At 39.2% G+C, this 23,921-nt stretch overlaps 1 protein-coding gene across 2 annotated transcripts in view; it reads right to left on the bottom strand.

Annotated features, from left to right (window-relative positions):
- LOC107221220 (protein vein) overlaps positions 1–23,921 on the bottom strand; it is a 266,850-nt gene that overhangs the window by 61,318 nt on the left and 181,611 nt on the right. For both annotated transcript variants that reach the window (XM_046735604.1, XM_046735596.1), the window contains exon 4: positions 6,792–6,900. In XM_046735604.1, the coding sequence (XP_046591560.1) occupies positions 6,792–6,900 (109 nt within the window). The remainder of the gene's footprint in view (positions 1–6,791; positions 6,901–23,921) is intronic.

The following is a 23,921-nucleotide window of genomic DNA, read 5'->3' as shown; positions in this document are numbered from 1 at the left end:
TTCGTTATTGAGAATTTTCAATTACTCTAGGACAATAATAAAAATAAGAAAAAAAAATTTCATCAGCGTGCTTCGTCCTTAGAAAATATTTGATAACGGATTACTTGATAATGTTTTCTAACCATAATTAGTTAGTAGTAGATTACCAATAAATCATAGTTAGTTGCAGATTGCCGGAATCCGTATCCTTTGCGTTAATTTTCCACGTCGGATAAAAACAGTTGATAGTTATACAGACAAAAAAATCCCGTTTGTAGAGTTTAATGTCAGAATATGTGTGAACGGGATCAAAACAGTTTTGTAATTAACCTCGTTCGTTAAAAATGACTTGTACAATTATAAATTACACGCATTTCTTTGATGAAAATAATACTGCAGATCTAGAAATTTTTTGTTCTACAAATCAGTCATAATTTATGCAAGCAAGCACACCGAAGGTTTCTGAAAATAACCGTAGCGTGAAATTATTCTGTCACTATCTACAACGATTTCAAAAGATTTTCACGATCGTACATAAAGTTTTTTCGGTACCTAATCTATGAGACTATTTATCACACTTCGTACTCTGCAATTCCCAAAAGTTTCATCACCTTGTAACGCTAAATTTGTGAAACGAGAAACTAAAGTTTACAGTATCTGCAACTCTTAACCGTTGTGCATAAATGACAACGATACGCATCCGTCATTCCGTTTATAATTATACGACGAGATAATGGAAATGAGGAGCCCGTCAAAAAAGTTTTCACAGAAAATGGCCGTTTGCTTGCGAGGTGGGGAAGTGCCAGAGCCTTTTTCGGGTGACCTTATTTTCCGATAAAGCCAATAAACCCTCGTCATCGGTCAGCATCGCCCGGTTGGACAGTGTGACCAGGACGGTCTCCCCTTGTCAGCCTCTCACAGGCGATGTTTCTCTCTTGGGAACTTTTATTTTCATCCCCCGCAGAATCTGCAGGGGGAATCCCTTCACGGTATCGCCCGCTAAATTTGTGTAACGATTCTTTTTATTCGGCAATCGGTTACCGAATCCTTAAAATTTTCCAGCGATTCCTACACCAAGTCTTGTGGAATTTTTCTATTTCCTTGATAATATGAATCTATTAATACCGAGATTGATATTTGAACGGTTTCACCGAGTCGATAAATTTTGCTTTCACACTGCCACTCGTCGCGCTGAAATTTAGAGAAACCGGAACGCCTTTGTTTTAAAAAATGTTTTACAACGTTTGTCGGAAAGTAGAAACATAAATTAATCGTTAGCAAAAAAGATACAAGTCATTGGAATCGAATTTGATGGAGGGACATCAACTTTTAACGCAAACTCGTACAACTGGTAAAACTTGTACATGATTTTTTTTATAGAAACTCTACGATTGTTTAGATTTTAGAATAATTACCATCTGACTTTTGCCATGTCAAGTTTTAATTGCGAGCCTTCGATTGTAAGAGATATCCAAAAATTTGAGAAACTGATAATTTTTTAAATTTCTTTACCGTTCATTGCTTGTTTTGAAGATCGCAATCGCTAAATCGAATCCTTTGTTGAATTCGATTTCATTAAAATGACAAAAGCCAGATACGACTTCAAGTGAGTTTATTTCGGATAAAATTAGCATCGAAACCACGATGTACTACAATTGAATACGATTCGTGTGCTTCGCTCAGACTGAGAAAAATTACACTTATTAAAACTGCTGGAAAATTATTTGTGTTTATCAATTCAACCAAACTTTAACAACAATTTATGGTGCGTCAACAACAAATTATCGGAATAGTCAGAAAAAGTGCACAAACGAGTGACCGCAATTAAAAAGAACAATAAGAAAGTCCAGATTATGTGGTCATGGTGTGAAATGAATAAAAATAAGAACTCTAGAGTAACTAAAACAAGAAAATTTATCTCCGTATAATAAACGGCGCTATGAGAGTTTCAATTTCAAACGCTTGCGATGTAAATAATCTATTCAATGCCTAAGCTCCATACATCATGAATCACGACGGTTCATAAGCCGAGCAAGAGAGATTGTCTGGAAAATCGTAAGTGGAAACAAGGGTGAAAATAAGTAGAAGATGATTAGCCTCGCTGCGGGGGAAAAAAAAAAAAAAAACGGCGCGGATGGACGGGATCTGCGTAAGGCAGGAAGGAGCAGAAATCGTGGGCGATCAGTTAACGGCTCGACAGCCGGAGGCTCCCCGGAGCATAAATCAAGCCCGACGGAAGCTCTCGAAGGTAGGTTTTGGTCCGAGGCTGGTATTGTGATTGGCCGAAGGCCCGTGACTCGTCAGTTAGATTGGCCGATGCGTATCGGTCCTAAGGGAGAATCGGATAGGCTGGCTAATCACGCGTACAGGTTTCGCTACGCTGGGCAAATGGACATTTCCTGTAAACTTTTTTCAATCGCCTATGTGAAGAGCCTTTATTACAGAGCGGGGAGGAAATTATTTGGTGGCGAAACTTGAAGTGAAGAAATCGAACTTTGGAGAAACGACAAAGTACGGAATGGTCGAAAATCCGACGGATTAGAGTTTCGAAATGCAAGATTCCGAAAGTTCAACTTAGGATGGAACAAAGTTCCGATAGAGAATGCGGTATTCCGAAAAATAGAGTTTCGATAGAGTGAATATACTCACACAGCCTAATTTACTTAACGAGCTGGTGTAAAGAATCGGAAAAACCGTAAATCTAGAGTGAATTTTTAGTGCCGGTTACCGCTCAGTCCTTAACTATTTTCGTTTTTTACCACAATCCAAAAATATAGTTCTAGGTAGAAAATGACAATTAGTTTTCTAGCTGTTACCGGAAAGTCTAGTATCCGTTACTATTCTTTCTCGTTACGATCACTGTTACTAGATTTTCTTGTAAGTGTTGCGAAAATTTAATGCTTAAGCAACGATAAATTGATGTTAAAGCCTTGCTTAGCTAAAAAAGTACAGTAAATCGAACAAATTGATTTTGCGTTGCAATTACCAAAAAAGGATCGACAATAGCGCAAAATGATTACGCGTACCTCGTTTTTTGTAATTCTAACAATGTTCAAACAGTTTTTTTAACGATACCTGTTTTACTGAATTTTTCTAGTTACTATGACAAATAAAATTTTTCTCAGTGCAAAATTTCGATCGTAAAAATATCGAAAATCCAACACAAAGTAAGATCAAACTTGTGAAATTTCACCAAGCTAGAAATTCACAGAACTGAAAATCTTCGATCATTCGGAATTTCAGTGTTTCTGATTTTTTAACTCTCCCATTTTCGCACTTTCGGAACTTTGAGCGTCAGGTTTCGGACCATTTGAAACTTTGAAGTTTTGTCAAAGTTTGATTTCTTAACTAAGTTCCGCCACCAAAAAATTCGAAAACTGGCGGATTTGGAACTTTTCAAATTCGGAATTTCAACCACGCCCCGCGCGGTGCAATCGGCCAATTCATCGGGGCTACGCAATCTTCTAATTCTCGGTCAAATATCTGGGGATTCGTATGGCAAACTGGGTAGGATATCCCGGAGGAAGAGGGGGAACCTATATACCAAGAGCGTGGTACGCGAGGGAAATTTTACCCGAAATCGAGAGACAAGCCTTTTTGCTTGTGTGTTTCACAAAAGAGAAATCCTCCCGGCAGTGCTCTCGGTTCGCAAATATGTCAGCCCTTTTCCAGATCTTCAAGTCTCGTCAGCCTCAGCTTACGGTAAATTGAAGGGGCGTTGCTACGTTACTGTATACGAGCATACCTTTTGCGCTACGGTTTTGCGGTATAACAAATATTTTTTATTTACTCACAATTTTTTTTTTATTTTCTCTAAGAATGCGAACGTACGAAGGTATAATGGAATTATTTCTCAAACGCACGTTTCAAATTCAAAACAGGGAGACGGGGGTGCAGGTGGAGAAAGAAATTGAAAACAAAAGCCGGAGTTAAATTCGATCCAAAGTCCCCAATAAACAGCCGTTCGAGCTTTCGTGGATAACAGGACCGTTGATGTAATCGCGAAGGACCTTCTGTTTCGTGCAGAAAGCGAGAGTACGAAATCGTTTTTATTAGTGAAAACTGAGCAATCTAAAACCGTAATTGAATAGAGTTCCATTTTTCTGCATTTGATACGGTCATGATTGCAGAACCAAAAGTAGCGAATCTAGATAGTTAAGATTTAGTGACCTTATTTTACATTGATCATGTATCGATTCGGAAATTGGTCAATTGAACGTTGATGCATCGAAAAACAAGCGGCGTTACGCTGGCCGAGAGCAAGTCCTTGAACTTCCCGTTTTCACACTGCAGGTTTCAAGTTCGTAGAATAAAATAAAGTATCAATATCCAATTCGAATTTCGAATTACAAATTCAGATTCGTGATTAAGGATTTAAAATCCCTTAGGTACAATATTACATGAAAATATTACGACTCTTTATTTTGAACCACTATAACGAGTCCACCACTACAAATTTTAGAAGTCTGACCGTGGATTCGTTGTCAGTGATCAAAAAAATCTTCGCCTACTAATTTTTACCAAAATCAGAATATTTTTAGATTTTTTCCCCACCATATTGGATTCGATATTTTGGATTTCGCAAACCTGACCTCTGATTCGTGATCAGCCACCCAACGAACCTTCGAGTACCAATTTTCATAAATATTCAATTGTTTATAGTTTTTTTTTTCAGCATATTGGATACGCCAAATTTAGACTTTGCACATCCGAATTTAGATTCGCGATCAGCGAACCAGAAAACCTTTCGAATTCATTCGTCCATTCTCAAGATATCATCATTTTTATTTAATTTCTTGGATGTTGGTATTTAAATAATTCAAAAGTTGCTGAACGAATCAAAGCCAAAATCCAATCAGTTCTGAGTTTGGAAAAACCGCAATGATTAAGACCAAAATCATTGAAATCCGGTAATTCGTTCTACAGATATAGTCGGACAAAAAAATTAATCACATACGTACGAACCGATTGAAGGTGATTCTCTAAACTTCAAAAATCAACTTTTCATTTTCGGGGTAATTACAATAACTTCCTTTTTTCTTTGAAAACAGAGGAACGAGAAGTTAGCAAAAACGTGGCCAGAATTGTATAAATTCTGCAGAAGTTCGGTGGTCGCAGTAATTTTGTATTCGGAGATCGTGAGAGTTTGAAGAGTTTTTCCAACAAAAACAATCGGTAAGTGACTTTTCGGAATCAAGAACAAACACGGCTATGCTAAAATTTTCGATTTCGAATAAGAAATTTGAACTGGTTAATATAAATACCTGTGTCAGAATCGTAGTATAAAAGGTGTAATTGTTTTGAAATTGCTTAAACAGGTGTCGACTTTAAAGAACGGGGATTTCGAACGAAAGTCAACCGACGGCGACAATTAAGCTCGCGGTTTAAAGCGTCGACAAAATGCTTTTTACATCACCCGTTTAGGAGAACAAGAGTAGGAGTTTGAGAGTGAGGGGTTAAAGGAAAGCGCGGGGCGCAATATGCGACAGGAATGCTGAATCGGTGGGCATAAACCTTATACGAACCATGGCTTTGTTTTCTTTGCGGGTAAAAATCTTTTCTGTAAATAAATCAAGCGAGATCTCTGGGAAATTGGGGAAAACGTTCACCGTCTAAGCCAAGGACGGTTGAGCTTTCGCTGGATGCCAGAGGGTCTCAAGAATAAACCGTGCCGGTATAACCAAAGTCGGTATCCTTTCTCTGTTCTTTTCCTCCCTCGGGAGGATTCTTTATTGCGTATTTTGTTTGCGCAAAGTTGCGACGCTGCGGTATCTAGTCTGTAGGCAAAACTGCACCGAGACAAAGCTCGGGCGAATCGACAAAGCTGAACGTTCAATTTTTATCCTCACGTGTTGTCTAAGGCTGTAAGACGTTTGAAATTTCTTTTAAGACGATGGGATTTTTGGAAACTTGGACGAATTGGAAAATTTCCTTCGCAGATTATTGTAGATGCGACACTTTTCAACATTTATATACTGTGAATTGTTCATTAGTTATGCGCCTGCAATTTTGGACTCGAATAAGACTCTTCCAGAAATGTTTATTCCTTCATCATCCGTGACGATGGTCATAAATCTACCCGATTTTATTCTACGTTGATCGATCATGTTCACGAAACTAGTTCCTATAAATTCACTCGAATAGATTTTCTTATCATAATAGCGGCATATAACTTGTAGAAGAAAGTATTTTTGTGAAATCGACATTTTTGAAACGACTTTAGACAAAGCATCGACGTCACAGCTTTCGTTTGCAGATCCAGTATTTTCCGTTTTCGTACTTTTTAAGAGATCTTCATCGTCTACGAATACAATAATTTGACTGATACTCAACGTACGATTATTTCGTAATACGTATGATGGAAAATATAAGTATCTTATTGACCACCCTCCTTGAATCAACACATCCATGTTTTTCTCCAATAAAGCAGAGAGCGCAGTTTGCGCCCACATATGACATTGCGTTTGAAAATACCGCTCTCGGTGGCAAAAACCTTTCAAAATTTTCGGTATCGAGTGAAATTGCGACGGTTCTGCTAAACGAGCATGATAGTTACGTTTCTACATTTTATCATCCGCAAAGAAGTCTCAGTCGAGTTGAAGAAAATTTGGTTTTACGTGAATTTTTCCCCGCAGCGGAGCGAACGAGATTCTTCGCCTTTTCTTCGGCCGGAAATCGTTCAACGTTTCATACTCTCCCCTGTCCCTAAATCGACTCATTCTTGACGAGCTTGCTAGCTGGGAATTCTTTATTTTTGGGTAAAAGAACAGAAAGTGGAAAGTGGATGAAAGAAACAAAGGCTCATAGCTCACCTGCAGGCTGGTTCACCGACGGTCTCAAAGAACAAGCAGGTTCCACCGTTCATGCAGAAGTCCTCCGAAATTGGGCAAGGAGCTTCCTGTCGAGGCCACGCTGCCGTCGCTGAAACAGAAATCAATCACAGTTGGATACTTGTAAATATCATCCGCAGTATCGGTCGATTTATATTCGTCTTCCGTGATTCGTTGTGGTTTGCTAAGGGAGTAGAAAGAATAAATAATACAAATCAAGACGGAAGAACAGTCGCACAGACAGGTAGAGAGAGAGAGAGAGAGAGAGAGAGAGAGAGAGAGAGAGAGAGAGAGAGAGAGAGAGAGAGAGAGAGAGAGAGAGAGAGAGAGAGAGAGAGAGAGAGAGAGAAGTATAAAATGTAGAATGGAGTTTAATGCACAGACTGTATAGCTGAGAGAATGCCGGGTTTATTTAAGAACCGGATTAATTCAGAAGTTTCAATTGAGCATGAATTGGATTTCGAAGTATTTAAACTTTCAGGTGTATCTCGAATTGATAAACTTCAGCATTCGCTTTCGAGAATCGTATAATTGTATGGGAATTAGTTGGGCGTGGAGACGACGGGTTAACACTTCTTGAAATCTGCCCCCCGTGCTTTTCAACATGAAATTCTATCAAACAATTTCAAACGACGTACGGAAATTCGTGTATTATTTATGATCATTTGTCGTTATTTATTACACTTATGAAATAGACAGAAATTTGCTTCGATCAGATCCTTTACGATGTAACGTCACGAATCGTTGAGCGACGCAAGTTCGGTTAAGGCTTAAAAGAATACGCGTCTGCGCTGAGAGAAATTTTTTGTTCCGGTTACCGCTCAGTCCTTAACTATTTTCATTTTTTAACACAATAGAAAAATATAGTTATAGGTAGAAAATGAAAATTAGTTTTGTCGCTGTTACCAGAAAGTCTAGTATCCGTTACTATTCTTTCTCGTTACGATCACTGTTACTATATTTTCTTGTAACTGTTGCGAAAATTTAATGTAAATAAACAATATTCAAACAGTTTTTTTAACGATACCAGTTTTACTGAATTTTTCTAGTTACTGTGACAAATGAAATTTTTGTCACTGTGGGTAATTTGTTCGAGTCTTGCGAAATCTAGGATAATCCTTGGGAAATGTCCGTTTCGAGTTACCGGATCAAAGGTCAAAAGCGACCGTCTCAATTTCCATAGAGAATATAACGAGTAAATTTCAATTTCCACCAACCGGACAAGGATTATGTCCCACCTTCGGGTATGCAAATGTATCGCGAGGGAAAATTTATGAATACCTCATTTCAACGGGCGCAGCGCGTTCTCATTTCGGGGGATCAAGATTATCGGGAAGAGCTAAAGTGGGAACGGCCAAACAATGAAAATACCGGGTATCGCAACTCAGGGCGTGTAAACTGTAATCGAAAAGCGGCATGATATATGTATGTGTATATCGTATATATCTATACACTGTTTAATATATGGATGTCGTACAATAATACATTATCTATCCCAAATAAGCAGCGGGTATAATACGCCAAACATCCTATATCCCATATTCGTGTGGATTTTTCACAGGTGATCAACTTTCTTAAAAATTTGAATCGGAGCGCTAAATATTCTTACCACCTATTTTATATCCATATTTTGTATATTTAGAAAACTTTTCAATGTGTTTCTTTGCGATTTTTTTGCTATTTCTGACAGTATACTAATAGATTTTCAATACTCGAGAGTAATTGTTGCGATATAATGTGGATTACTATTGTTGGAAACTCTGAATCCAATTAGTGACCCCGAAAAGTCCTGCATAGAATTTTTTGATCGTATTCGATCAAATTTGAAATTTTCCGCCACTATATTAGATACACCATCTTCAATTTTTAAAATCTGATTTCAGGTTTGTTATTAGCGAACCCGAAAACCTGTGCTTAGAGTTTTTTGACCGGATTTGATTAAATTTGAAATTTTTGTCCTACACATTGGATCCGCCATTTTGAATTTTTGAAATCTGATTTGATTTATAATTTGCGACTCCAGGAACCATGGAATATCATCTTGTTATAAAAGTTGACTCAGCACAATAATGTGTGAGTCAAAGGGTTAATTTAGAAAATATGGAGAACTTGACAGATTTTGTTCCATCATTTTTACAAAAAATTGTTAAGCAACGATTTTCTTTTTCTTCAGAGGCGTTGGTTCACGTTTACGTGGCCTTACTTACTTGTTCGTATGCACACAAACCTTAAAATTCATTCGGTTAATTCAATGAAGCAGCATTTAAATAATAAGGGAAAAGAAGCAAAAGGTTAACGAAGTAGCTTTGTACATGTCAAAGAGCTGAGAAGTGTAAAATAAATCTAAAAATCGGCTTACGTTTCTCATTGTCGCCTAACATAATATATTCCGTATTAAGAGCACGTAAGATATTTCTCAGCAGTTGATAATGTCGGAAATTAATTGCGTGAAAAATTCGATCCTATCTCCCGACGGTGAGGCGAAAATTCTCTTGGATCCGGATTTGCGTGAAAAGTGTGTAAAAACCGTGGTCATATATAATATAATAAATTCATCCCGCAGCTTGGGCGAAAAATACAAAGATAATAATCGGCGCGTTTGGCGTGCTTGATGCACGGCTAAGAGGAAAAAATCTTTTTACGAGTAAAAACACTCGCAGCTTACGGTGTAGGTATCTGAAGGAGTTTAGCGCTACAGCAGCGCCGCGGTAGGTAGTCAGGCAGGTTGGTGTACTTAAATTATTCATAATTAAAAGCGTGGCATGGAAGCCACAACATAATTAACCGAGATATAATTACTCTAATGCCACAGCCACGCCTACACAGCTTATTTAATCTCGGTTACTTAAACAGTCCCTATATGCGCCGGCTTATTCTCCTCGTTAAGGGCGTGTAAATGTGCTTTCCAACTCAAGGACACGTCGTACGCAAAACCGCGGGAAAACATGTCCTCCAGGAAAAGCTCCCACCCCATCATTCCCAATTTTCTCCCGGCAGTTCGATATTTGATTTCCCATCAATGTTTTACGCAGGAGGTTAAATTTATTACCCCAGAATTGTGAAATTTTATCGAGTTGAAACTGCGAGTGAGAAGAATGATTCGTAAAAGGAGGACTTTGATTAGGGAAATGGCACGGCGTGCAACGGAGAAGCGTGTTGATGAAGCGCGCGGGCTGTTATTACAGGGGGGGGGGGGGGGGGAGGAAACAGATCATTACTTTGGCCGTAAAAAAATTATTCTCCAACCCTATAATTAGCTGTATAAAACGATAAGCAATTCGTTGGATGAAAAATTCATCCGAGTCACGCGAAGGTAACTTCGGATCAAAGTCACCACTTGTTTCAACCCGCTTCACCCCTTCGGTGAAGGGTGAGCATAATAAATGTATACACGTACGATTTTCGGATGCGGTAAGCTTCCTCTATCCGAGAAGTCGACCCGTGGGGGATGAATATCTCGTTTGAAGATGTCCGGCATGTACAGTCGGCTCAAAAATGTGTCGAAGCAACAAAAAGATGCCTAAACAAGGATTTAAAAAGTGTAATTGAACCGTCAAGGTAAATAAAATAAAAAAAAGTTCCCATTGCTGTACGGAGAAATGTTTGAACTTTGATTTTTAGTTTTAAACATCTTTTTATTAACAACTTTAGAGGAATTATATTGTTTTGTTTTTTTACAGACAGATTTGTTCTCGCTCTCGTCCGGAGGTGAAAAAAAAGTCCATTATCCACTATCGTTATGATTTGCGAACGAGAAACTTGTGATTCAGTGACAAAGGAGTCGATTTATAACTTTCAATATTTGCAGCATGGTTATTTAGAACAAAAACTTATACCTCGGTGCGTGACGTCATAAGACAAGAAGATCTAATTTTTTCGATAATATTCCGTCATGGATTCACTTTGGCACTTGGTTAGTTCGTGCATGGTCAGTAAACGAATACAACCATATTTGTTCAGAATGTAAAAACTGGGAGTCAGTGGTAAAAAAAAGGAGATCAAAGAAATCAGTCAACGAAGTTAAAATGGCCATAAGAAAAAGTATATCACATCAGTGTAAAGAGTATTTCCCGATATCTCTCACTTCGTTAAATTATCTTCATTACTTTCGAAAATATAGCCACTAGAAAATTTGAAATCTTAAGGGATTCAGGCAAATTTAAAATTGCGATATTCTAAAAGTGTTCAAATTCAAGTACAACGATTGAAATACGTTATTATTATCAATGGCGAACTTAATCACGAAGAAAACGAGCTACTGTCGGTAAAAATCAAACAAAAACTGTACATTTTTCGTTAAAAATTAATAGAACGATGGTATTTCTCCGAAGTTATTTACGTAAAGACGTTATCGCGTTTTGAAATTCAGAGTTATCGAACACATTTCCATACCAAGGGATCATTCTTAGTTACATGCAACTCGATTATCTCAAATCAGACTCTCCAAGCCTTTATTCCAACACCGTTTCCGACCAGACTGTACGTCCCATGGATCCTTAATATCATTGTGCGGTACTCACAGCTCTCCGAAACAGAAACACAATCGACTGTGTACGTATTTCCTGGTTCCATCGGTTCCGACGAGGGCGACCGACGGATTCAATAAGGGCAGTTCAGACGGAGATATTGCTGACTTAAACTAATAGTGTCTGGCCAGACTTCGCCGCTTGGAATCCGAAATTCAGAACCCTGGTATTACATGTACACCGAGTCTCACTTTGAATGTAATTTTCTCGATCACGGTTGGCCGGCGATAATAAATGACCACATAGTGGAATTGTGAAACAAGGGACTCCATATTTTCGCCCATTAGTGGGTAAAGAAAAAAAAAAAAAAGTGATCGTCAATCGGCTGTCCTATTGGACGACCTCCACTTGCGAGCTTCTCCGCTAATTACTGGGTCAGGCTCCGCGTCGATTGTCCCACGTCACGTCAGCCGTGACGAGACGATCTTTCTTCCGATCTCGCGTGTTCCTCACCCTCGCAATAACGTCGGTCTAACTTTCGCCGTTTTTCCCATGCCATGAAAAAATCCCGCGTACCCATGCCACGTAGAGCGAGGGCCGCTGTCCATCATCCTGTCCCGTTTTCCTCACGGTTCAACCCCTCGATCTCTTTTCAATTTTTCGATCCTGACTTTTCGCACCCTGCAAGCTCAACGCGCAGCGTGAAGTTTTGATTTTTACACTCGTTCCTTTTCCCTCCACCGTGGCCCTAGTTTACATTACGAGGTAGATAGGGAGGAATTTTTACCCCGAGTTTGTTGGATTAGATGAAAAAAGTTTTCGTTAATTTGGAGCCGTTCAAGGTGCGCGGAAGAGGAAATTGAGAATTCGTTCGTTTTTTTTTTGGGTGATTAGACTGGCGAGGGTTTTAGACTTTACCGAATGCGCTGCTTTGCTCGAAGCTCGTAAAGAAAGGAGTTTGACGCAAATATCAAGCAATAATGCTTCAGGGTGGCTGACTCATTACGTTAGTTTGTTTCGCGATGGAAGATGATAACTGTTTTCCAGGGGCGATAAAACCATTGCGGAAGGTGTGAAGTACTCTACACTTAAAAATTTAGTAGCTGTGGAATTGCACACTCCAAATATCTGCAGTTTCAAAATATTCAATTTTGTTTCAATTACTCGAATATCACTTGGATTCACCAAGATATTGCTGAAAAATTAGATCTTGACCTTCGGATGAATAAATTCATCAACCTTAAGAATTGCAGAAAAAACAACTTTCGGTATATCGAGGTGAAATAAAAGTGTACTTTGTATAGGGAATACTGAAAAGTTTAACGGTGTTATCACACTAACACTGCTGTTTTCTGAAATCAATGTTTATCAAGTTACGATTTTCGAAATTGATAATCGTGAATAAATGACACGTCGTTATAAAATCCCGCGCAATGCTGTTACTGTTGTGACAAAAATTCTGTGACTTTACAGATATAACGTCGAAAATGTCTTTTATGACAATTTTATAGATCTGTGAAATTGTGATTGAAAATCAACAACCGACGCGGGCATCTCGTTACTGGCATCCCAAAGGAGTCGGAAAAAAGTTGAGTGCAAATTTAAGACCATCAAGTGTTGCAAAGTAGATAGATCAGCCTGTGCGCGTCTTTGATATCCTCAACTGCAGCGCAGGCAAAAATTTCTCAACTCCGCATTCGCGTTCTAGTTATACGCAAATAATTTTCGATTCAAAGGAAATTCGATCGATTCGTAGAAATTCGGTTACGGGATTGAAGGCGTTGTAAATAGACGCCAGACAGCGTAAGAAGCAGCGTTGAAACTTCGAATGGAAAAAAATCGTTTCAGTTTGTTGGAGTTCTTAACCGCTAACGCATCCGGAGGAAGAGGACCGATTATGCATGTGTTAGTAGTGAGGGTAGTAGAATCCGATTCCCCGAGATTCTTAGAGCTGCGTATTTTGAATTTGATCCAAAAACTTGGAAGTTCAAACTGATGGATGAAAAATCAAAGTGAAATGACGCTGAAAGTGTTCGCTTTCTATTTTCAATCCATCATCGCGAATCGCCCGTTTTTCATTTTTCAATATCGATAAAAAGTTTGAATCAGCCACCCGAAAAGCTTTTGAAAAAGTTCTTCGAGAAATTGCCTTCCTCAATATCTTCCATCCACAAAGAGTTATTGATTCCTGAAATTTGAAGGCTCTATATTATAACTCGATGGTAGATAACTTGTTAAATCTCGGTAAAATTTTTCGCGAGTTGTCGGAAGTAGTAGAATTGAATCAATTATTTCAAAGCTTTTAGAGGCTCACTTCAGTCAAGTCAAGGTAACATTTACAAAGTGTTTGTAAAGTAACCCCAAAAAGGTTCATCCGTGTCCTCTCTGCCGAAACCGTCGAAAGTTTTTCTATTTCTGCATGATGATGCAAGCTCGATTTGTACATCCTACACTGAGGAAAATTTCATTTTTTACAGTAAGTAGAAAAATTCAGTAAAACAGGTATGGTTAAAAGAATTGTTTGAATATTGTTGGAATTACGAAAAATGAGGTACGCGTAACCATTTTGCGCTATTGTCGATCATTTTTTGGTAATTGCAACGCAAAATCAGTTTGTTCGGTTTACTCTATTTTTTTAGTTAAATAAGGCTTTAACATCAATTTAATGTTGCACAAGCATTAAATTTTCGCAACAGCTACAAGAAAATATAGTAACAGTGATCGTAATGAGAAAGAATAGTAACGGATACTAGACTTTCTGGTAACGGCTAGCGAACTAATTTTCATTTTGTACCTAGAACTGTATTTTTCGATTGTGGTAAAAAATGAAAATAATTATGGCCTGAGCGGAACTAAAAATTTCTCTCATTCTTAGCGTAGTAAAGAAGCATGGACGCTCCTTGTGAGAATCAGGTGTCGGTGACAGAGAGACGTCTTCATTGGCCAAACTTGCGTGTCCCAAACATATCGAGCTGCCCGAAGGGTTCTTTCATTTGCGCCTTGTTCTGCCGCTGAGCGTGTGTATGAAACGGTGTTCTGGTGACGCAGAGGGTTGTACAGCTGTGTTAATGACGTAAAAGTGTTCAGGATCTAGCTTCGGTCTAGCCGACATCAAAGGCCGGTTGATGGTCGGGTTGTTCCGTGGATATAAAAGTGGGACGGCGGCCCGTGACGTCTAAATGAAAGCTCTTTTTGTTTCCGTACTGGTGAGGGTGGCGTTGGTACTCTTCTCAGCTTTGGCCCGTTCTTCCCTGGTGTATAAAATGTATTATTACGCCGCAAACTTGTTCCCCGCATCTGTCAGCCCGTCCACCACTGCACCTACGGAATACGATTTTCAGGGGAAACCCTGCAACTAGTGAGGTATTTCGAACAGTAAGGAAATGTGACATTCAAGTACTTGCAGCAACTGATGGAAAGCATAATACTTAGAATAAATATATATACACTGTTAAAAATGATTGTGAATTTACTACACATTTACTGTACAAAAGAGGTGTAAATTTACAAATTCAGTGCAGCAACGTAAATTACTATGCAATTACAAAAAAGTAATTTGATTTCACTAAATTTTGTAACAAATTTATTGTGTTCGTAAATTGAATACACAGTAAATTTACGGTGTATTCACTGTTCCGTATCCGAATCAAACTTTTAATACAGTGTAAGAAGTTCCATACAGAAATTTTTAACAGTGTATATTGTTGCAGCATTATTTTCGTATACAAGTCAGTTCTTGCATACGTAACGAATACTATCGTTTTCTCAGAACACCTTCCGATTTGTATAATCCGAACCGATAACTAATGGATATAGATCTAAACTTCCGCAAATACTTACAAATTTTCAGTGTTTCAAAGTATACAGATTGAGCGATTGTTAATAGTCATCCCAGTTTTCTGGAACTGTTATTTTAGAACCAAATTATACCAGCAAAAATGGTGTGCTTTATTTAAAAATTCAAAACTGACAAGCCTCAGCATTATGAAACACAGAATTCGGTCTGATCACAGATTCCGATTTTCGCTAACAGTAAAAGCATTATATGTCAGACTAAGAGATCAGTAGGTCCAACTTTCGAAAAATTTCATGGGATGTAACAACGTTGCGTGAGTTTCGAGCTTTTTACACCTTGCTATATCTGAGAAGCGAGTCGTTACCCGTAAATGTCTACAATATAAGCAAAATTTTATTCTCCTAGTAGGATTCTCGCCGTCATTCTTTGCCATTATTTTTCATCGTCCAACAAAATTTTACGATACTCGGTAGCTTCGGGTGAAAATCGAGATATGCAACATTTACAACCAATGGCGCCGGTCTGAAGAAAACCGCGGGAGGACATTTGTCTGTTTCGATGTTAGAGCATATTCGATATGTCTGTAGTAACGTATTTTCAACCTTCACTAGACGCTTTGCAAGAAGTATTACACGTTATTTCGAAATGTGGAATATTATCCGAGGATCGACGAACAGAAATATTTGAACTAAACGAAATGAAGGGAGAGAAAAAAAAGCACAAAATGAGAGGGTACATTTCGTATCGTTGAACTTTATACTCTTCCAGGCATTTCTTTTTTTCAATAAGACTCTATTTTTTCGAATGCCATAGGTCGTAACTCATGAACCATGACGCGATCTTCGTATATTACAAGCAAAAAGTAAATCAGTGGTTGACAAAAAATGGAAAGTATACATTTTTCAGAGTAGGATATGGTAAGGTTTGTCCTTTTTGAAATCAAACGCTCACGTCTTTCTACGTAATACGGGCTATAAATATATCTCGTATATAATATGGGTACCTTTCCCATACCTTGAAGTTTCGCTCTAACAAATGAGCACAGTGAATCAAGTAAGCTCGAGTAAAGAGGACGGATTTGGATGTAATTCAAACAAATAACAAGCGCAAAAGAGTCCCTACTTCACCAGTACTTTGGGATCTCATGTTCCCTTGACGAATCTTGAACGTGAAGGAGGATTTTAAGAGAACTACAGTCTGTCCCGAAGGAGTTTTCATCCGTAACGTAGTCTCATTACAGGATATAACTATGCACTTTTGAAATATAATCGGATTAAAGTCAGAATCTTTGAGACGTCTTGTAGAGATGCAGTCAAAGTAAACGTGGATGTCGTTTCATATCAGTTGAAACACCTTACGCGTCTCATTTGTACCGAAGAGCATGAATTCATACAAAATATTCATATTTTGTATAGAAAGGAAAATTCAATCTAATCGCACCAAAATATAGGTCTTGCATGGTGATCAACCTTTTTGTATAAACAAATTGGATCAATTAGTCAAGAGATATTAATGAATTGGTGGTCGAAAAGTGACCGTGAAATTCAAAAAATAAGATAATAAATGTCAGTAAACAGTATATTTTATACAAGGTATTTCATGCCAACTCAGTAAGTGATTAATCACATTTATGATTTTCGCCAGGGATTTTTCCCGTGATGGTAATTTTTTATATTCATTCGAAACAACTTCTTTTCAGTCCATGATTTTTCAAACATTCTTTAAATACTTTGCAACTGTTTTTCGAAAACCACAAATGGAATCGTTTGGTTTTCGATTCAAAAAATCGTCACACAAAATGAACGTTTTGGGCTGAAGACCAGTAGCTTGAAAAAATAATAAATTACCTCCAGAGGTTTTCAGAGATTATTCTATAACAGAAAAAGATCTCTGGCGAAAATAAAATATGGCATGGTCAATCGTTTGGTGAGAATGAGAATTGGCATTGAATACCCTGATGCAATATTTAAAAACTGTTCCAATCTTGTCTCCCTAAATTCTTGCTCTCTTTTCAATCATCAGTGTATTATTATTAATGGATAAATCGACCGGATTTTCTCGCTGAAAAACGTTCATCTTTTTGCAAGACGCGCTGCATTTTCTTGTAAAGAAATCGCAATTTTTCTTTCCGCACGAACTGCGAGTGTCGTGCAAATTCGTACTCTCAACAAGAAATTCCGAGGTCTCATAAAACGTCAACCCCGTAACCGTTAATCACTGAAAAGTAGTTACAGTTTAAAATTTCCTTCTGAAACCGAGCTTGCGAGTCTCCTTAAGTTTGAACCCCGCCCATCGAAAGCCGCAAGAGAGAATCAGGATCTCGGTGCAGGCGGTCTAACCACTTGTACATTTGCCGAATTTCACCCCATCAGCCTAAACTCTGAAACCAAGCTGCGGGTGCCGGAGGTTAGGAAATGGTTCTCGCATCTACGAGATGTGGGATCCAGGATTGTACGATTCGGAGCGAGAAAGCCCTTGGGGCGCGTGACGAGGTGAGTGTGGTTCTGGTTCCTCGGTTCCTTAACCTTTCTGGGTAAGGCGAAAAGCTCGCTGCGCCTGTCCGCATTCGCAGTCTAGAAAAGTCATAGACGCGGCTAAAGGGTGAGGAGTAGTGCTGTGAAATTAATCGATTAATCAACGATTTGTCGATTAAATATTATCGATTAATCGATCGATCGAATTTACCTCATAATAATTATGCAGGTCAATCGGTATATAAATCGCAAATCATTTATCTGAGTAACAATTCAGAATCTGAGTACAGAATCTGTATACGTCGGTCACAGATAAACATATTTCGATTATGGTAAATAAGTTGCGAGTCGTATACCGATTGACGTGTAGCATTATCATGAGGAAATTTTGATTAATCGAAATCGTCGATCAATCGATTCACGGAAGAAACGAACAATCGAAACTGTCGATTAATCGGAGCTGCCAATTAATTGATTAATCGCGCACTACTTGTAAGGAGTGAAAACCCGTCAAGGGAAAACTTGGAGGAGCTCTATATATTATATACCTTCCGGAATATCTATTCCCAAGGATACAGACATCAGAAAGACCATAAAAGCGTGTAGTGCACATGCAGCTCGAAGGAAAGAATTCCGAAGAAATTTTACGGGGCGGTTTTCGAGGTGTGAGAACGTTACTTCTATTCTCGAAAAATTCACTCGGTAGATGCGCAGGGCGAGTCAGGAAGGGTTGTTCCGGACAGGTAAACGCTTCTCTCGGAAGTATTTCACTTCCTTGAAACGCAGGTGCAGCCGATCCAGTCTTGCCGCAAGCTCCGTACCTACTATGCTGCATTGTATTTTCTATTTATGGCGTCATTTCGCCGCTCGCTGCTTACGAACTTGCCGTATGGGGGGTCGGTATATACCGTACTCCCTGGAATTCGCCGCCTGGAATTACTCCGCACAATTCATGGTCAGCGTCCACTATTTCCGAGTCTAAACGCCCTTAATCTATGACCTGCCATCCCCAGCCTGGCGCCACCAAGTTCAAGATGTTTCAGGTAAGTGGATCAGTAGACAGTTGAATCGCTTCGTGCGATACAATAAATGTCCTGCAATAATCTCAACAGTGGTAACTTGTAGTTGCGAGATTCTTGTCTCAGTTTTTAAAGACTGGTCAAAAATATCCAGGAATTTTGTTTCTCACAAATGTGAGACCTCGTAGAGATGAGTAATTAATACTACCTTCAAGACCCTGGCTCGCTAAAGCTTGCTCGGGGTCGGATGCCTAGTGTATAACTGGTTTTTGTGCTCGTACGCTTGCTTACTCGTTGTCAGTGTTTTACCAGATGACACAGTTGTAGGGGAGACTGGGGCGCGATGACTTCCAAAAAAATTCTGGTATCTGCTTCACAGTATACAGAGTGAACACTGTCTTTATGCATGTGACGCAAACCGAATCTACCTGTAAGATTTTTCTATATAATGCTACAAATCACGTTTACACGTGCATATGAGTATAACGTATTGTGATTTTATGACAATAAATTTCGTCAAAAAATACCACAGAACAATCAGCTAAGTGCTAACAGATTTTAAACATGACGCACAGCAATTTTAGCTCTAATTGAACGACGTTATTGTCATGTATTCCTTTGTATATTATGCCAACTACTCACTAGTTGCAATTTGTTGATCCTGGTCGTTCGGTTTTTTTTTTCGATTCAAAATGTTATCTGAAGCATGCATATTGGTTTGATAGTTCAAAACATGAAGTTTTTAATAATCAAACTTGTAAACTTGAAACTTACTCCGGAAGGTCAAAAGTCATCAGATCAAGAAACTGGGCAGCCAGAACTATGAAGCGCTTGCTCTGGAGCTCCAGATCCACCAGGTGGAGGACCTGGACAGCTAAGTCTAGGGAAAATTAGTCCTGAAGGTCAAAAGTCACCAGGTCAAGGACCTGGACAGCCAGAACTCAGGAGTGCTTGTCCTGGAAGTCGAGTTTCATCAGGTAGCCCACATGGAGCGTAGAAACTACGGGACGCTTGTCCTGGGACTTGAGTTGCACCAGGAAGCGTACCCGGAGCACAGAATCCATGAGGTAGAGAACCCGGTACTCGAAATCTGCGGAGCGCGAGTTTCATATGTCCGCTCTACCGCGTGGTTGTTTCCAGACTGAGGAATCCCGCTAGCTGATTTTCGTCGTCGACGATTACTATAGATCGATGACTTCAAGAGAAAAAAAATTTTGGGTGACATCACTTTCTGAACATCCAAACATCCGAACATCCAAAATTTGGTTTCAAACTTTAATACTACGTATACGATGTATGATGTATGATGGGTGATGTATGATGTATAATGATTGTTCTCGGAACAGCTTATTTTCTAGTTGCATACTGCTTCGGATAGTCAGCTTCAATTTTTCATATCAATCTAGGATTTTTCTTGTAAAATCTCACCATTTCCCCATAACATGAAACAAGCAGCGAAGGTCGCCCATTTTTTTTTTACAATGTCGCGATGAAGACAGAGGGGTAAGAAAATTGAGCTCATGGGATGCGACAAAAATTATACTGCTTTCGGAGATGTTTTTCTCCCAGAAAGTGTAGCCTCCCAGTTTTATCCGTGTTTCAAAATTTGTAAACGTTATTGAAAATTCTTACTAAAAAATTACGCCGATCAGGGATCGCGAATTAGGTATGGAGGAACACCCGGAGTACAACTATCGAGATTTCACCGAAACACCATCCGTTCTACAGTTCGACGGGCAATTCGAACGAGCGAAGTTTCCGTCTTCTGCACAGCTGCAGTTTCGCATGAACATCGAACGGTCCACTGGTCAGCGTTATTGGTTGAATCCGTTCGGAGTTCACGGTGTATCGAACTGCAGGCGAAGGGACGATGCTATCGAAACGTGTGCAATGTGCATGCACGTGCATAACGTCCAGCGTTCTGCGAAAAGAATTAAATAAAGAATACCGATAAACGTTCGCGAAAAACATTTTTAGATTATCAAACTGTGCGTGCAGAAAAGCTTCTCGCAAAGAAGTTAAACCGAGCATTAAAATCGTTTTCTCTAACTGTGGCGTCGCAAAACCCTCGCTAGGTTTAAAGAGATAATTTATAACAGCACATCTGGTTCATAAGTGGTTGCTGCTAACTTTCACTAGGTACACGTTTAAATTAAAGTAGATAAATTTGTAGGATTAATTTAAACGTTGAAATATCATAAACTTTACGAAGCATACTTTTAAGCACTAAATTGTATATAAATCCAAGGACTAACATAGTCATAAAAAAACTCCCACTTTCGCACCATGGAATCGCACATTTGGTCACTATTGATTATAGACCCAAACTTTCCTAATCACTTTCTTACACTCCACATGTGACGTTTCAGTATTTTTCTATGTATTGTTTCTCTCAGGTGCAATCGTTACAACAACCTCTTCACCGAATTCAAAAATTATAACAAATTAACCACCACCCCTAACATCCCCGTTACATTTTCTTGGCCAATCCAACTTAATCATAAATATCCCACCACGTCTAGATCCTGAAAATGTATGCTGTTTTTTCTACCTTCTCCCACAAGTTTGCCTCTCCCAAGCTTCACTTCGATTTCAAATAAGTTTAGTCGTCCACGCATCCTTTAAGAGAGCAGACTTGTTCATTCCGCGAGTGACTCTCACTCGTGTGCAATACCAGCTTGTTACTATTTTTAATCACTATCAATATTATTTAAACACCTGCAATCCTTCAATTAATATTACAGGAGTTCACCCGACAACATGATAAACGTGAACAACCAGCCCGTATTCTCACGAAGACGTAATGAAAAGAAAATGGCCACTTGCCCAAGTTAGTCTGAGAACAAGTGATTAATGGATAGATTTTCCGTACAAAGCACATCAGCGGAAACGTCGACTTGTGGTCAATGGTGGTGTTCGATATTTTTCACCGATACCCACGCGTGGCTCGTAATTTGCGGACTTGAAAGCTCAGGCCTCTCGCGTAGCAGACTAGTCAATGCGATTCTGGCCATTCGGAGGGGCTCTATTAATGTCAGGCATGAATCCTTTATCGTGCAGGTCTAACGTGACGTGCGGCTGGCGTCTGGAACTTCCCACGATTAGCGACTCGGTAATGCCTAGCGTGAATTTGGACAATGAAACATTCGTCGAAGTTGTGTGTAGCTGCCGCTGAGCGCAAGGGGTTTAAGATCCAAAACAGCGTCTGGGCGCCGAGGGCCTCGCTAAAATTACTGAAACAAAACACTCTACCTACCCTTAAAGATTATGGGCCTCTACGGAAACTCACGTCGTCTGTGTATTCAGCCGGTTCTAAATATCGAGCTTTCATCTCTTACGTGTTGATTCCATACAAGCGTTGCTTAATTTTCATCCTCCAGAGACAATCGTCCTTTGCCTATTGATTCTCGCTCAACTGTATCCTGCAGCAATGTGAAAATTAATTACCTACAGCCATTCTACGAATATCCCTGAGCGTACATCCTGCTTCCAGAATTATACAATGATGTCTCGCGAGAAATCCAATTTCTCGCTCTAAACTCGTCGCGATTTTCGGAGCTTAGTAATTATCGCAGCTGCGGCAGGAAGCGTATACATTATACATATTATACGTATGTCTGCGCGAGCGTGGGTTTGCGCATGTCTTCGTTCCAATTAAAATTTAACAACCTTAGGAAAAAGAAATTGAAGAAAAACAAATTTTTCATATCACCGATGTAATTATTACCTCTGGCTGTTAAGTATTTATTAAAGGAACGTATAATTTATTCGAAAATAGAAAAAAGGAAAAAAAAAAAGGGGTGAATGATTTAATCAGTAGAAAAGTTTTCATCCTACGTATTCCGTAGCGTTTTCACAAAGCGAACGACGCACGGAGGCTTGAAAGCTCTGACGAAAGTCTGTAGGAATATCGGGGTTTCGGGGGTTAAGGAAGGGACTTATCATCCGAGGGATGGCGTGAAAGCTTGAAAGCTGAGGCGCTTCCGGCGAGCTTTGCGTACCCAATAGACTTCGGATTATCGCATATCGCCGTCGTTCCATTGCCCTGAAGGTTATGCTCCTTCGACCACGCCCCGAATAGACCCGTTATAACTATTCATCGAAGTCGTCCATTGTTGGGGCGCTTTCGACTTCGAACCCTGCGCGTAACCGCGCCTTCGAAGTCAGAAAAGAGAGCCGAAATATCTGCAGCCAAGAACCGCGAGTGGATCGTAAAATATGCGAACGGTAGTTTCTTGTTTAGGACTGTTTGGAAAAACAAGAAGTTTTTGACATTCAATGGAAACTTGGAACGAGTATTGGAACTAATTGCGTCAATGAATTCTTTGAATATTTCAGTTTCGTATCGCGTAGGTGCAAATATCTCAATGATCGAGAGAGTGTAAATCCGTGCAGAAGCTTTAGTTTATAGTTACTCGGAGTTAAAGGGGAACGTATACGAAACGTTTCATTCGTTACTTTGAAATTTTGGTCACTAATCGGTACGTATTATCAAAGTAAACATATTAGCATCCCTTTAAGCTTGGTCCGCTGAAAAAAAATATGAATCAGATTCCAGATTTCGACGGAAAAACTTGAACAGAAGATTACAAAAGACCGAAGAAACTGAATATCGCAACACTGCGACATTAATCACTTTGGAGAAAACTTGAAGAGCAATTATTCTTGAAATTACTATTTTTAACTCCTAAATGGTCCCACAACAGTTGGCAAGCTTCTGAAATTTATGTAACGAATATTTGAATACATTATTTTGCTCCAGTTAGTATGTATAAAGTGTAACAAATGATAAGGTTGAACAAGTTTTTTTCAACAAATGCGTACGCAAGCACGGTTTAAAGTGAAAACGAGTTTGCAGGAGCCATTTATCTATGCGTAGGGAAAGTAAACGAAACTTAGAAGCTGAATATATCGTTCGCTCTGAAATTTCGATTATGCTTTTTCATCTCTGCCACATCACAGCGAGGATAACCGTTTTACTCGTTCTTTACGATTCGGTTTAGATTTTTAGACAACCGTGAGAAACGGGCAGTTTCGGGTGTATTTAGCAGCCCAGTGACGCGTGGAAAAAGCACACACGGAATGCGGAGTTGACCGTGTCACGTCCCTCGCAAATATTCTACGCACGAGGTTCATGCCTCGTTGTGTTTCTGGCTTTGAGAATTTCGGTTAATCACGTGTCGACTACAAACGGAATTACACAACGTTCACCGGCACAGTATTTTAACAGTTGGAGTACACACCGAACACGGACCCAATCAATTTTCAGTCTCGGTTCAAGGGGTGGAAATATTTCGCAATATTCGTTATTTCCTCAAATTTCATTTTTAAAAGTATCTCTCTTGACTTTGCTAAAC

This window comes from Neodiprion lecontei, chromosome 1 (assembly GCF_021901455.1).
Source record: "Neodiprion lecontei isolate iyNeoLeco1 chromosome 1, iyNeoLeco1.1, whole genome shotgun sequence".
Classification (NCBI taxonomy): domain Eukaryota; kingdom Metazoa; phylum Arthropoda; class Insecta; order Hymenoptera; family Diprionidae; genus Neodiprion; species Neodiprion lecontei.
The sequence above is the reverse complement of the archived record's forward strand: the minus strand, read 5'-3'. Positions and strand labels throughout refer to the sequence as shown.